The sequence below is a fragment of the Fukomys damarensis genome, unplaced genomic scaffold (genome assembly GCF_012274545.1).
Source record: "Fukomys damarensis isolate Sample0158 unplaced genomic scaffold, DMR_v1.0_HiC HiC_scaffold_5, whole genome shotgun sequence".
NCBI classification, from domain to species: Eukaryota; Metazoa; Chordata; class Mammalia; order Rodentia; family Bathyergidae; genus Fukomys; species Fukomys damarensis.
In genome coordinates, this window is record NW_022900917.1 from 55,805,941 (window position 1) to 55,822,553 (window position 16,613).

General features: G+C 34.3%; 1 protein-coding gene across 3 annotated transcripts in view; it reads left to right on the plus strand.

Moving 5' to 3' along the window:
* Positions 1–16,613, plus strand: part of Atp6v1h (ATPase H+ transporting V1 subunit H) — a 114,922-nt gene that overhangs the window by 34,068 nt on the left and 64,241 nt on the right. For all 3 annotated transcript variants that reach the window (XM_010611101.3, XM_010611100.3, XM_010611102.2), the window contains one exon: positions 11,284–11,381. In XM_010611101.3, the coding sequence (XP_010609403.1) occupies positions 11,284–11,381 (98 nt within the window). The remainder of the gene's footprint in view (positions 1–11,283; positions 11,382–16,613) is intronic.

The following is a 16,613-nucleotide window of genomic DNA, read 5'->3' on the forward strand; positions in this document are numbered from 1 at the left end:
GAGAGAGATGATAGTGGTCATCCTTGTCTTGTTCCTGATTTTAACGTGAAGGTTTTCAGTTTTTGGCCATTTAATATGATGTTGGCTGTTGGTTTTTCATAGATAGCCTTTATTAAGTTGAGACATTATCCATCTACCAATTTTTTTTTTCCTATCTTTATTGCTTTAATTTCTTTCTCTTGTCTAATTGCTGTGGCTAATATTCCCAGAACTTTATCTAAGAGGAGTGATGATAGTGGTCATCCTTGTCTTGTTCCTGATTTTAACGTGAAGGTTTTCAGTTTTTGGCCATTTAATATGATGTTGGCTGTTGGTTTTTCATAGATAGCCTTTATTAAGTTGAGACATTATCCATCTATTCCAATTTTTTGCAGAGTTTTTATCATGAATGGGTACTGAATTTTGTCAAATGCTTTTTCTGCATCTATCGAGAGGGTCATGTGGTTCTTGTCCTTGACTTTGTTAATATAGTGCATTACATTAATTGATTTACGTATGTTGAACCATCCTTGCATCCCTGGAATAAATCCAACTTGGTCAGGATGAATGATCTTCTTGATGATCCTCTGTATTCTGTTTGCTAGTATCTTATTGAGGATTTTTGCATCTATATTCATTAAGGAGATTGGCCTGTAGTTCTCTTTTTTTTTGTTACATCTTTCCCAGGTTTGGGAATCAAAGTGATACTTGCTTCCAGGAATGAATTTGGAAGTATTGCTTCTCTTTCAATTTCGTTGAAAAGTCTGAAGAGTAATGGCAATAGATCTTCTCTAAATGTCTTATAAAATTCAGCAGTGAATCTAGGACCTGGGCTTTTCTTTGTTGGTAAGTTTTTAATTACATTTTCAATTTCACTGATTGTGATAAAATGTTTTTATCTTCTTCGTTCAACTTTGGTAATTCATAAGTATCTAGAAATCTGTCCATTTCTTCTGTGTTTTCCATTTTATTAGAGTACAGGTTCTCATAGTATGTACTGATGATCCTCTGGATTTCTGTGGGATCTGTTGTGACTTTGCCTTTTCATCCCTGATTGCATGGATCTGAGCCTTTTCTTTCCTTTTTTTGATAAAGCTTGCTAAGGGTTTATCAATTTTATTTAGTCTTTCAAAAAACCAACTCTTCTATTCATTTATTTTTTGTATCGTTTTCTTAGTTTCCATTGCATTGATTTCTGCTCTAATCTTTATAATTTCCTCTCTTGTTCGAGTTTTGGGTTTTTCTTGCTCTTGTTTTTCTAGGAGTCTAAGAGTCATCGTTAGGTTGTTTATTTGAGCTTGCTCTGTTTTCCTAATGTGGACATTCAGTGCTATGAATTTTCCACGTAGAACTGCTTTCATTGTGTCCCATAGATTCCTATATGTTGTATTGGCATTTTTGTTTATTTGTAAAAACTGTCCGATTTCTTCTTTGGTTTCCTCTGTGATCCATTGATTGTTCAGGAAAGTGTTGTTCAATTTCCATGTGTTTGTGAAGTTCCTATGGGTTCTTAGGCTATTGATGTCCAGCTTTATTTTACTGTGATGTGATAATACATAGGGAATAACTTAATTTCTTTTGAATTTATTCAAACCTGTTTTGTGAGCTAGTATGTGATCTATCTTGGAGAATGTCCCATGTGCAGTTGAAAAGAATGTATATTCTGATTTTGTGGGGTGAAATACTCTATAGATGTCTAATAAGTCCATGTGTTCAAAGTTTGGTTCAGTTCTAGTATTTCATTGTTGATTTTTTGCCTAGATGATCTGCCTGTTTTTGATATTGGGGTATTCAGATCCCCCACCACAATTGTATTAGTGGTTATTTGGTTTTTCATGTTAATATTTGTTTTATATAGTTGGGGGCATTTATATTTGGTGCATATATGTTTATGATTGTCATTTCTTCCTCTTGGATTGTTCCCTTTACAAGGATGTAGTGGCCTTCTTTGTCTCTCTTAATCAGTTTTGGTTTGAAATTTGCTTTGTCTGCAAATAAGATTGCTACCCCTGCTTTTTTTCTGTGCTCCTGTTGCATGGAGAATTGTTTTCCCTCCTTTCACTATCAGTCTGTGGGCTTCTTTTTGCACTAGGTGTGTTTCTTGTATACAACATATTGTTGGATTTTGCTTCTTAATCCATTCTGTCAATCTATTTCTCTTGATTGGTGAATTGAGGCCATTTACATTGATAGTTATAACTGATATGTACTGACTATTATTGTCATGTTATTGTCCTTTTGTTGACTCTTTATTTTTTGTCCTCTCTTTTTAGTTTCTAGCCTTGGCTCTTTGATTTGCTCTGTTGGACCTCCTGGTGTTGTGATCTTCATTGTCTTTTTCTAGGATATTGTTTAAAATTATTAGTAGTGCTGGTTTAGTATTCACGAAGTTTCTCAAGTGTTCTTTGTCGTGGAAGTATCTTATTTCTCCATCCATTTTGAAAGAGTGTTTTGCAGGATACATCAGTCTTGGTTGTAGGTTGTTTTCTTTTAGGACTTGAAATACCTCACTCCAGGCTCTCCTTGACCTGAGAGTTTGTGTTGAAAAGTGTGCTGTGATTCTGATGGGCTTTCCTTTGTATGTGATTTGTTTCTTTTCTGTTACTGCTTGTAGTATTTTGTTCTTCTGGTGGGTTTCTGGGATCTTGATTATTATATGTCTAGGTGTAGAATTTCTTTGATCGTGGCTAGTTGGTGTCCTATATGCCTCACTTATCTGTATGTCTTAATTCTTCCCCTCTGTTTGGGAAGTTTTCAGTCATTAATTCTTTGAACAGCTTTTTTAAGTCATTTGCATTTTCTCCTGGTACTTCATGGATTCCTATCAGTCTTATGTAATTCTTCTTTGCATCATCTAGGAGTTGTTGGATCGATTTCTCATGCTTCCTGACTGTTTTTAAGAGACCTCTCTTTTCACAGTCACTGTCTGCTATCCTATCTTCTGTATCTGAGATTCTATCCTTGTAATCTTTTATTCTGTTACGTATACTTTCAATAGAGTTTTTAATCTCCTGGATATCTGTTTGAATCTGTTTAATGGATTCCATTTCTTTCCTATGTTGGTTGTTCATTGTTTCCATTTCTTTCTTATGCTGGGCCTTCATGGTTTCTATTATGTTTCCAAACTCATCTATTTTTTAGTCAGTTTCTGTTCTGGATTCTCGAATCATGTCTCATTTTGCTCACCATCTCTATGGTTAACTGGGAAATAATTTCTGTTTTGAATTTTTCTAGAGCTTGATTGATCAGTTTTTTTACTTCGTGTGCTGTGAGTTCTGAGTGTCCTGAAGGTTCACTATCTGATTTTTCATCCCCCTTTGCCCTACTGTTTGCCATTGATGGACTGGAAGTCTGTCTTTGTGGCTTGCTTAAGTGTTTTCTCATCTTTATTTTTTGCTTTCGGGTTGCCCTTGATTCAATCTCTGGGTCATTAAATCTTCCTGATATCCTTGCATCCCAGCCTTTGATTCTCCAATGACTTATAGACATTCTCATTTTCATAACTGAGCAAACAACTCACGAAATCAATCCCTATCCTTTATCAGAAACATAATAGGATCAATCACCACCCTTTATAGCCCGCCACGCCTCTGCAGAGTGTGTCCTTGGACTGGCTCAGTCAGGGGACCAAATGGCGGGGGCAGGACATGGTGCTCAGTGGCAGGCCTCACGGCTACCCTCCTGGCACTGTGTCTGAGCCAATCAGTGGTGCCAACTGGAAATGGCCCGGCTCCAGAGGAGATCGAGCAGGAGAGAGGGCTCTGAGTCCAAGCCAGGGGCGATGACGTCAAACTCACCCACCTGGCGCTGCGTTGTAGCCAATCACTCAGTGCCCGCTGGAAATGGCGCGGCTCCAGAGCTGATGCTTGTATTTTAATGGGCAGATCTTAAGCTGAAATCAGTATTTAATGAACACTTACTGTGTGCCTGCTATGTTTTAACTCATATTCAAATCACCTTGAACAGTAACCTTTTCAGTGTAGGTCATATATTAGCCATATTTTATGGATGAGCAGTGAGCCTGAGCAGAAAAGTGCATGAGTAGCTTCCAAGTCACACAACTCCTGAGTGGAAGATACCCTAACAAAACGAATTGCTTATTGAGAGAATTACTTGAGGCATCCAAACTGGTATTGAATTTTTAGGCCATTCCTCATGTCACACTGCCTGCTTGAAGTTTTAAATATATCCATATTTTTTCTTAAAGTCCCTTTCCATTTTCAGAGTGGAAAAGCAGTTTGGTAAGTTGCATTATATATTGTTGCCACTAGATGGCAGCATACAACAAACACAAAAAGTTGTGTTCTGTAAAATGAGACATGATTCATTGTTTTAAAATGTCCATAGAAAAGAAGCATCGTTGTAAATTCTGAGTAGATAATTCCAAACACTTTAATTAATATTATATAAATGGAGTTTCCTTTAGAGGTCTTATGTTGTCTTAGACAAACTTAAATTATATAAACTTATTTTAAGTTATCTGTTCAGTTTTTTTTCTGGTTTTTGAATGTGAATTACACATTTTATCTTCTGAGGAAGTAGCACAGCCTGTGCAGTGGATTGTTGGGCCAATACTGTGACAAAGAATATTGTGATCTCCCACAATCTTTGAAAGACTTAGAATATGAGAATTTTTGTTTTTCTTTCTTCTTTCCTTTTTTTTTCTGACCACTTTCACTTATATCAGTGAATAGGACAGCAAAATGACTTCTAGCTCTGCATTTGACTATATCCTATTCTCTGGATGCTTTTGTAGCCTAGCATTAGTTATTCTAGATAGATATTGTTTCACTAGTAGTGACTGAAGTTGCCAGATTCTCTTCTTATTTCTTGCTTCTCAGTGTTTCTTAGCAGTTCTGGTCAGTAGGACTTTTTGTGATGAAAGAAAGGTTCTGTGCATCATCCATTATGGCAACCACTAGCTATGTGTGATTCTAGAGCACTTGGTAACGTGATTAGTATAACTGAAGATGTAAATTAAAAACTTTTTTTAGGGTTTAAAAATAACTTCATTTATTTATTTATTTATTTTATTTTTCCTCATTGAGTTTATTGGTTCATCTTAGGTATACAGTACATTCATTAGGCACAGTTACATTCATTATTGGGATCTTGTACCTTTGCATGACAGGTCTTGGTTCTCATTTTTTCCTTTTGTCCCTGCCCTCCCTTAAAAATAGCTTTATTGAAATATATTGCCGATATGATAAAAATTCATCCATTTACAGTTCAGTGTTTTTTAATATATTCATGGAGTTGTACAACCATGTTCATTATGTAACTTTACAACAAGAAGGCCTTGGAAGTAGATTGAAGTTTGGGAAGGGATATGGGGAGGTTGGGAAGGGTAGAAGCCTTGTCTGATCTGGGGGGTCTCATTTATGATGTCACTGAGTGTGTTACATAGATTGTGTTGGAAACATGAGGAGTAATTCTCAGCAAAGGATGAGCTAGTAGGACTATACCTTTAAAATCTAAAGTTCCTAGTAAGTTTAAGAAAATTTTTGTTTGGGAGTCAATTCATTTAGGCCTTTTATCTCTTTTGTGGTTAGTTTGGCTAACCAGATCTTTGTTTCATTGATCCTTTGTATTGCTCTTTTAGTCTTCATTTCATTAATTTCAGCTCTGGTCTTTATTATTTCTTTGTCTCTGTTAGGGTGAGCTTGTTCTTGTTTTTTCAATATGTTGAGATGCATCATTAGGTTATTTATCTGAAGTTGCTCTGATTTTTTGATACAGGCATGCATGGCCATAAACTTTTCTTTTAAAATTATGTTCACTGTGTCTCTTATGTTGCCTGTGTTATATTTCCATTTAACATTTGATTCTAGAAATTTTTAATCCCCCCCATTTCCTCAATAACCCACTAATTTTTCACTGAATGTTCAAGAGTGTATTAGTCAATTCCACATGTTTATATAGTTTCTATGATTTGATTTCTCTTGTTGATTTTTAGTTTTGTTTCATTGTGATTTGATAGGATGAATGAATTTATTTTAGCATTTTTATATTTGTTAAGATTTGCTTCCATAACATGTGGTCTGCTTTGGAGGAAGTACTTTGAGATCCTGAAAAGAATGTGAATTCTGCCATTATTTGATAGGACATTTTGTAGATGTTGTCCATTTGCTCTATAGTGTACTTTAACTGATATTTCTTTGTTGATTTTTTTTTTGGTCTGGATGACCTATCTATTTGTGAAAATAGAACATTAAAGTTACCTGCTATAATTTTTTTAGGATCTTTTGGTCCTTTTATGTCAAGTAGTGTTTATTTTAGGGAATTGGGTGCATTAACATTCAGTGACGTTTAATATAATTTTCTCTCCTTAGTGGTGGGTTCCCTTTACCAATATGTAATAACCTTCTTTATCTTTTCTGAATAATTTTGACTTGACGTCTCTTTTATCAAATGTGAATATAGTTATTCCTACTTATTTTTAGATTCTGTTAGCATGAAATATGATTTTCTATCCTTTTCTTTTGTCTAAGTCTTTGAGGGTAAGGTGTGTTTCTTGAAGGTAACATACAGTGAGTCTTCTTATTAATCCAGTCTGCCAGTCTGTCTCTTTTAATTAGAGAATTAATGCTATTTATATTTAGGGCTGTTATTGAAAGGTATTACTAATTCCTGCCTTTTTATTTTTGTGATGGTTTGAGTCTTTCCCAATAGTAATTTGTTAGCCTAATCTTCATCTTCATGTGTAGTGTTTCTTTAAGGATCTTATACAATGCTTAGTGGTCATGAATTCTTTTAGTCTCTGCTTATCTTATGAGATCTTTATTTCTCCTTTAATTTTTTTCTTTTTTTTCTCCTTTAATTCTGATAGATGGCTTTATTGGATATGGTATTCGAGGTTCATGGTTATTTTCTTTTATACCTCCAAATGCATTATATCATGTCCTACTGACCCTTAGAATTTCTGCTGAGAAATTTACTGTTATTTTAATGGGTTTGCCTTTATAAGTGATTTGGTGTTTTTCTCTTGCAGCTTTAATATCATTTCTTTGTTTTGTACTCCTTCTGTTTGAACTGTGGTATGACATGGTGTTGTGGCATGTGTCTAGATGTCCCCCTAAAGCCACATGTGGTCATAGGTGGGATTTTTCAGAGGTGGGTGGATTGAAGGTGTGTGATGTTGGGATTAAGTGTGTGATTACTAAATTAGTCCACTTATTGGCTTGGCATAGTTCTGGGAGTAGATAATGGTACGACCCAACGTGGGTGTGGGTGGTACCACCCAAAGGGAGGTAAGCCTGAAAGGCATAAAAGGGAGAGTTAGGCTGCTGCTGTTTCTTTGCTGCTTTGCTGCCTTTTGCTTGCCATGAACTGTTTCTCCTCTGTGATGCCCCTTTGCCATGCCATCTGTCTTGGAGCCAGCCAACTATGAATTGAAACCTCCACAAATTGAGCTGCAATAAACCTTTCTTCCTTTAACTTTGGGTGCAGGTATTTTGTCTCAGCAATGAGTAAAGTAGCTAATACACACGGGAGGTTCTTTTCTGTCATGTATATATGGGGTTCTAAATGCCAGGAGGAAAGGTTTATTTTGAGTCATGATTTCAGTCCATGTTTGGCTGACTACATTACTTCCGGCCTACGGCAAGGCAGAACCTCTTGGCTAAAGGATATGTTAAAGCTAAGGGGCTCATCTCGTGGTTACAGAGAGCTAGTCTGTAGTAGTGGGCTTCTTCTTTCTGCTTTCTTATTAATTAATTTTTATCTTTTTGAGACAGGGTCTCACTGTGTAGTTCAGCCAGTCTTGAGCTCACTGTGGATCCCATGGTATCCTCAAACTCACAGTAAACCTCCTGCCTCAGCCTCCCAAGAGCTGGCATTACAGACATGTATCACCATGCCCAGCCTCCTCTGCCTCAGCCCTCACCTTAATTGGATGGGGCCACTCACATTAAGGGTGGTTCTCTGTTTAGTTTACTATTTCACATACCAGTCAACTCTGGAAACGTTCTGAGATGTGTCAGAAGTGCCTTTTACTAATTTCCTAGAGATTTTGCAGTCCATACCAAATTAGCAACACTAATCATTACAGTTTTTCATTGTATTTATATCTTGTTATCACAAATATAACACTTTTATATTTATATCTTTAAAATGTATAAGTACAGAAAGAATATTAAGAAAAGGAAAAAAGATAATAACCTATGACTTTTGTTTTTCTGAAAGATCTTTTAAAGAATTGCTTAGAGATGTGTTCTGGGACTGGAAAAGAAAATTAAATGAAATATTGAGTTCAATACTTTCTTTTACAGGCCATTTTGAAAGTAGTAAGATAATAATAAGGTAACCTAATACTAGGTATTGGAGGTGTTTTTGGAAGTTGTTTAAAAAGCAATAATTTGTAAAGTAAATCATGTTCCTTTAGTTATATCAACAAGTTGTTCCTTGTAATAAACTTTCCCAATAGTCATGTAATTGCATTATGTTTAAGAAAATTATATTGAAAGGTATTGAAAATTATATTGAATGGTATTGAAAATTATATTGAAGATTTATACATTTTCAGTTAATATAGGAATCACTTTTTGTAAAACTATCTCTCTTTTTTTTTTCAGTATCGGGAATCAAACTCAGGTCCTTGCACTTGCAAGGCAAGTGGCAAAACCACTGAGCTAAATCCCTGGCCCTGTAAAACTATCTCTTAATTTACTATAGGTATTTTATGAATATTGACTGTAGGATCTGTTTTGAAAGCCAACTTCAAGAGAATTTTTGGCTATCTGCATTTTAATTCCTGAATATTGAGTGATAAATACCTTATAATTATCTGGCATTGTTCTTTCCCTTATTTTGGTTTGGTAATGCTGTGGCTGGCATTATTTTCCTTTGTTGATAGTAAAACAGTTTTGAAAAGGTTAAGTGCTTTGTTCAAGATAATGTGGCAGAACTTGATTCCTGTTTCAGTGTTCACACCCTCGTTTTCTCCTTCTTCACTTTTCTTTTGTCTGTGTGAATAATTTTGTTGTACTTTTCATTTTCCAGGCATTAAGTGAATGTCCTACTGATAAAAGAAAAAAAAAATCACATTTATAGTCATACACGCATACTTGCCTTTTCAGTCTAAGAGGAAAGAGTCATTTAATAGTCATGAAACATCCTGGGACTGTTAATCAGCATTCCCCATTTCATGTAAAACTGGTTTCTGGAATTTATTTTAGTTATATGTTTCTGGAATTCATGTTTGATCGATACCTTTGTACTAAGCACCTTCACTGTGTATCTGTAGGATAGGTACTCTGTACTGTAGTGTAGACTTGTTTTCTCAAGAGCTCACAAATCCAAAATTTAGATCATTATGGTCTTTCTTTTTTACTAGTATGTATTTGCTGTACATATGACTGCATTCCTTGTGTGGAGTTGGCACATGTATGTAAAATATCTTAATTCCTTTTTCATCCTCTTTCCCTCTCTTCTCTCTTCCCTCTTTCTCTCGACCCCCTTCCCATTCTTTTTAATTTGATTTGCACTCAAGTTGTAGCATTATCAAGGTGAATATTGAAAATTGTAAATACTTTCAAAACAGTAGTTTGATGCAGTATTACTGTTTTTATGTTTATCTGTAATGGATGTTTAGTTTTTGATTCTTTAGCTCTTGAGTTACTTTGTAATTCTGCACACTAGTATCACATTTTTGGGAGAGTTTCAATGTGTATATTTTGATCATATCCATCTCCTCTATTACCTGCCCCTATACCCCCAACCCAGTCCCTCTTGTTTAATAATAGTCTCCCTTTTACTTTCTTGTCATCTTTTTTTAGATTCCACATATGAGGGAGACCATGCAGTATTTGTTTGTCTGAGTCTGGCTTATTTTGTTTAGTAGGATGATCTCCAGATCTACCCATTTTCCTACAGATGACAAAATTTTGTTCTTTATGGCTGCACAGTACTCCATTGTATAAATGTACCACATTTTCTATATTCCTCTCCTGATGAGCACTTAGTCTGCTTCCATATCTTAGCTATTGTTAATTGTGCCACAATAACCATGAGTATGCAGATAACCCTATATTATTTTGACTTTCATTGCCTCAGGAATTACCTAGGAGTACTATAGCTGGATCAAATGGAACTCTCTGTTTTTGCTTTTTTTGAGGAACCTCTATACTAATTCGTACAGTGGATGCACTAATTTACATTCCATCTAGCAGTGTAAGAAGGCTTTGTTACACTTGATATTGGCCAAAAGTCAGAGAAGTGATATGTGGATATATTGTATAAACAATGTTTAATATTTTTAGGTAGAGCATAAATTTTTCTTGATAATATTTGTCTGTTTCTACCAGATGTACTTATATCATTATGTTTTTGTGTTTGAATGCTCAGAATTTCTTGGAAGTGTTAGTTTTAAAAAAATGTTTAAATTGGAAGAGTGTAGTAGTAGTATCGGGTATGTTAGGCTTTTTGAATTTTTATAATGTTTGTGATTCTTTGTTTTAAAAAATTTTGTTACTGTATTCTTTATGAAAACTAGTCTGAAATTTCCTATTGTTTCTATACTTCTTAAAGACATAAGGCTTATTGTAAATATTTAGAGAAGGGTCCAGGCCCAGTGTTTCTAATTAGATTTGATAAAATGGAGGGGATTGTAATTTTAGGAAATATGATTCCTGTGGATTTCAGATTTCAGGTAGTGTATAGCACAATTTCTATGAGACAGTGTTATTGAATGAACAGTTTAAAAAATCATGGAATGTCTTTTATAAGTGTTTAGACTTTTTTTGAAGTTTCCATTGAGTTCCCACAATATTCCTAGTTGTATGCTAAATGAATTAATTTCCTTAAACCTAGCAATATTCTTTTATTATTCTTGGCAGTGTTGTTTTCATTAAGGGTGAAGAAACTGAATACTGTATTGGAAAAGTTAATTTGTCTAAAGTTAGTTATAAGCCTATCTTAAAGCATTCACTCTTCTTTTTGTGATTTTTATTATTGTTCTTTTATATTTGTATATTTAGAAGCTGGATTTTCTCTCTATAGTGCTGCTATTCAGAGGTGTGTGAAATGATGCAAGACAATGTGCTTATTTATCAAAGTACATCAAGATTTAACTACTTTGTTCCCTGATTTTCCTAAATATGTGTGTTAAGTAGTCTTGAATCATGTAGATTTGCTTTAAGAGAGAAAATCATCTTCATCTGTAAGGGGTGGAGATAAAAGCAAACATGAGGATCAGCTTTGCAAAGGGAATTTTGGATGCTCTAATGTTAGCAAGTTTTGGTGAAAAATTAAACTTTTCATATAGGAATATGTGTGATCTCAAACTGTGGACTTCTTCTTGTGTAGAGTTCTCAATATGTGCAGTGTGTTGCTGGATGTCTACAGCTGATGCTCCGGGTCAATGAGTACCGCTTTGCCTGGGTGGAAGCAGATGGGGTAAACTGGTGAGTGCCTTTTATTTTTTTTTTATTTTTATTTTTTTTTATTTACACATGTGGGACTTATTTATTTCACTTAGTGCCTTTTATTTTTAATGTCGAATAACATTTAAAAGTATTCCTCCTTGACATTTTCAAAGAAATTGATATATTAATCATGTAAAAGTATTTTTAAAATATCTGCCTAACAATGGACTATACTAGCCTTAATAGAAGCCAGTTAACTATCAAACTGAACATTTCCACTTCCTTGGGCTGTATTTTTCTAACCATGTAAGGTCTCATAAGAGCCTAATACTGGGCAGAACACATTCCATGTACTCAGGATACAGAACAATTATAAAATTATTTTGCAGTCACTGTCAGTAGTATCAGTAAGGAAATGTCTTACCCAGAAAAGAGTGAGTATAAACTTTCTAATGCCATATAATTTAGCCCATTCTATGTAGAGTCCTTGGTAGGTATACAAAGTTTGAAGAGGTGCGTGCTAGGACTAACAAACTTATACAAAAAGAAAAAACCACAAAAACAAAAAAAAAAAACCTACCCTAAATACTGATTTTGTTCAATCCCTGGAAATCCAATTTATTTCATAAGGAGAGACTTAACTGTTTTAAACCAAATGCTTGTTAGTGAGGGCATTTTTTTCTGTTGGAAAGTCTGTAGAGGAAGCTACATTATTGATAGTAAATTGCCTGGTGAGCAAGGATATAGAGTGAGAAGTGATTCAATGATGCATATATTATCAGAGTTTTCCAGTGTAGGGAAATACCTGCAAAAGGATATGAATATTTCAGATCTCCTTTAGTGAACATGTGTGTGCAGTTGCTCAGGGGGTGTTACTTCTGTAATGGCTACTCTTAGTAGTTAGGAATTGGATTTAAATTGTCACAAATAATTGTTTTCATTGACTAGATTAGTTAGTAATTTTTCTTGTTTTAATCTGCAAAATTTCAGTCTATTCATATTTATTTAATCCCCAGTCACCAATAAAAATACTTACTATAATTTTCATCTGGTCCAATAGATCCTTAAAAATGAATATTTTGTCTTTTTATGAAAAATTAACAAGTAAGAATGAAAAGAAAGTGAAACTATTAGAAATTTTAGTAAGAATTCAAGCATAGCAAATTTTGTTGTATAAATAAGCTTAGATGTATAAAATCATAAAAGATGAAAGAGAATCACTACATGTCCTTGAGGAAAATGGCCTAAGTTCTTGTTACAGAATATTTTCTTGAAGTCTTTCATGTTGAATGTCACCATGATGAGAATATTGTATTTTCTTTTTCTACTTAGAAAAATTTATTGCTTAGTCATTCATTCTTTTTTTTTTTGGTACTGGGGATCGAATTTGAAACCTTGTGCTTGCGAGACAGCTGGTGGAACCACTGAGCTGAATCTTGGCCCTCATTCATTCTTGAATTTGGGAAAATACATGCATTATACAGTTATCTAAAGATTCACTGTTTAATATTTGACTTATATGACCAATTTCACTATCAGTTTTAAAGAATAGAATGCTATTTTTTTCTTTGCTTTCATCTTCTAATTAACCTACTTAATTGTGGAGATATTCTGTGTAAATTGGCGTTATGGTTAGCAAACAAAAGTTCTGAATTCTTGGCTGTGTTTACTTTGTGTCAAGAAATTCATTAGACTTGTAGGCATCAGCAGCTGGTATTTATGGCTAAGAAATATTACAAAGACAAGCTAAGGATTAATAGCTGGGTCATAAGGGACAAAGACACAGGCTGAGTTAGGAGGAATGCATGTATAGGTGTGCAGGCTTCTTTCTGCCTTCTCCGTCCCATGAGGTTGGTTACACTGACTCCCAAGCAGTGGAAATGCAATATTTGTGTGAGATTTCTGTCTAGAAATCTGTTACAGACTTACGTTCTAAGGGTTTATTGAAGGTTAGTTACATAGGCACATTTGTCTATAATGCATTAAAATCTGAGACTCCTGAGAGGAAACTATCAAAACCAAAGTATTATAGCCTGGGTGGTTTATAAACAGCAGAAATTTATTTCTCACATATCTGGAGGTTAGTACCAAGATCAAGTTTGTGAATAGGTATTAATACAGGTGTAGATCTTAACTTGCTAATAGCAATTTAGAGAAAGGTCATTTAATCTTTTATTTTTTCAGAAATACAATATACTTTCTACTTTTTCATTTCTTTTGCTTAGCATTAAAAACTTTTGTTTTTGGGCTTCTCAAATAACAAGCAGGAATAATATGAGGAAAAAAAAATATATATTTTTTGGTATCGGGATTGAATGCAGTTCCTTGTGCTTGTGAGGCAGGCAGCAGAACCACTGAGCTAAATCCCTCACCCGAGGAGAAAAAAATTTTAAGTATAATTTGTTTGATGAAAGGAAGATAAATAATGTTTTAAAATCTCAGTACATTTTAATAAAGTCTGCTAACTCTTTTTTGGTGAAATAGCCTATTATATGCACAATGCAACATTGTTTTTGATAATTATGTATTTATAATGAAAATGGTAGTTTTCATTATATTTTGTTGATTTTTCTAGGCAGACTGAAGGTTTATGAGTTGTGATTGAAATATATGTGAATGTTTAAATTAAAAAGAATTTATTACAGTAAAGAATACATTGGCATAAATCCCCTTCAAAATATTTCCCCTTGCTTCAAGTATACTTAACACTTTTGTCACTTTTTGAAATAGCTCTGGAAGTGCTCTTTTGTGTCTTTGTGAGGTGTGCCCTAAACAATACAGCCAGTAGTACTGCTGAGTGCCATCCAGTGGAAAGGCAAGGTCACAAAGACATTACATGTGCTCATCAACCTTAATCACCAGATCTGGCACCTTGCAACTTTTGGCTCTTCCCCAAAATAAAAATGACCATGTAAGGGTTTTGAATGATTCAGGACATCGTAGCAACCATAACAGTACATCTACAGACATTCATGAAAGAGGACTTCCAGAACTGCTTCAGAAAGTGGCAAGAGCACTGGGATCAGTGTGTTTGACATGAGGAAGAGTAGAGGGATTCATGTTAATGTCTTTCACCATAGTACATTTAAAAAATTTTGAGCATTCACTGCATTTTTTTGGTTATACTATGATCATTAAAAAACATTGGAGCCAAAGGTGAATGCTTCCTGGGAAAAATTACTTCCACAAATCGAGCCAGCATTTGTGAACATTTATAGCCTTCAATTTTAATTATTTTGAAAGTTTAAAGTAAAGTCTAAAGGTAAAATTTCTAAAAAAATAGTTGAAACCTTACCTTTTTGGTTGATGTTGCGGGATGAGGTGTGAGATGCTCATGGCTTTGCAGGGCAGCAGCTCTAATACTAAAAAATGTCTTGTTAGCCATAAACCAGCTATTCTCTCTCTCTCCTCACTAAGTTTGATTAAAAGACAAAACTGTAGTTAAAAAATAAAGCAGAATACTGATAGTGATTTTGGATTTCTTTCTAATCTTGAATATGACACTTATTTTTATTAACTAAGCTTTCTGTGTAATGTCATGCTATTAACTATAAGGGATAAAAGATGTATATCCTTTCTTTTTAAGAAGTTTATTTATCGGGTCACAAAGTATTAAAACCCAGCAAAGCTAGTCTTTAGGGTTCTACAACTTCATTTTGTGACTTTCTCAGTGATTTACAAAGTTATACCATGCTTGCAGATATGTAGTTTATTAATCGGGGCGTCATGGCAAATGTCTGTGAAATGTGCATTATGGGGCATATAAGACCCATTTATCTTTTAGAAGTATTTCTATTGACGAATTATTAACTTTAGCTTTTTTTTTTTTGGTACCGGGCTAACTTTCAGGATAAATTTCTAAATTGAAAGTATAATATGTCTTCACATCCACCAGGGCATATATTTTATACTGCATTTTGAAGGCTTATTTGGCAAATACTGCCTAAAGTTACAGTGACCACGAAATGCTGTGAGCTGTTTATTAGTAGCCATGTATTTAGATGATGTGTAAATTCCTTGGTAGTTTGAATCAAAGCTCTCAGACAATGAGGGGATAGCAGCCAGATTATCAATTACTTTTCATTCTGTGTGGGTAGTTTTTCATCAAAATTAAAAAGAGAAAGTTAAGACTTGAGAAAGTCTTTGGTTTGTGTTTACTGCCTGTAATCCAGAGTTGGGCTGAAAATACATCCTTTACATTGTGAATGGGGAATGATCGTAAAGTATTTTTTTCATAGTTTTAAAGCATTACATTTTAATACTCTTTCCTTAGCCTGTATTTTTGGGGAGCATCTGCCTCTATTTTCCATTTCTCAAATTCCAAGATTTTTATCTCTAGCAGTGACTTTTGTTCTGAGCTCCAGACCTGTTTATACAAATGCGTATTTTTTTTTTTTTTTTTTTTTTTTTCCTGAGATAGGATCTCACTATATAGTTCAGGCTGTCCTTGAGCTCACTGCCTCTGCTTCCTGAGTGCTGGGATTACAGGTGTGTGCCACCAGGCCTGGCTCAGTTCAGACAGTGAGATGTCATAATAAATACATTTTAAATATTAACATTGATGTATATAGAATATTTTACTTGCATTTTGTTATTTGTGTGTTTTACAACATTTGTAGCATATCGTCCATTACAGTTTCTAACATTGAATCACAGTGCTGGCATTCCAAGTCCAGTAAGTTTCAAACCCTGCCAAGAGCCTAATAACCTTTTCTGACCAACTTCTAGCATTGGATCATTGAAACATATATGACCATTTTGTAGCATTTTGACTAGTCAAATATTTATTTACATTACTGTTTTTTTCATCATCTGAATCAAGATCTTCATTCTGTACTTCTATGTTATATCTTGCTAACTTCTTTGGCTCACATGATCTAAGTCAAAATTTGTAGCCAAGTTACCTGATAACTCATTTTCAACCTCCTTCCAAAGTTATAAAAGCAGATTTTCATGTGATATTTTACTGAGTTAGGCTAATTTTACAAGAAAAATAAAAAGAAAACATTTAATAAAAAATTATAAATATACAAAAGTGTAACACGGTTCATACCTGGGATAAAACCCACCCACTCACATTTTGATGCTCATGTATACACCTTTCTGTTCATCATGCTGATTGGGTAACACAAATATTCCTTCCTGTATTTCCCAACACAGCTACTAAGCCACAAAGCCGGCAACCATTATGCTAAAGTGCATATTTTTATTGGAAAATGAAAATTTTCATAGGTAATGGTATATTTCACCCCCCTGTGATGCTCCTTTTAT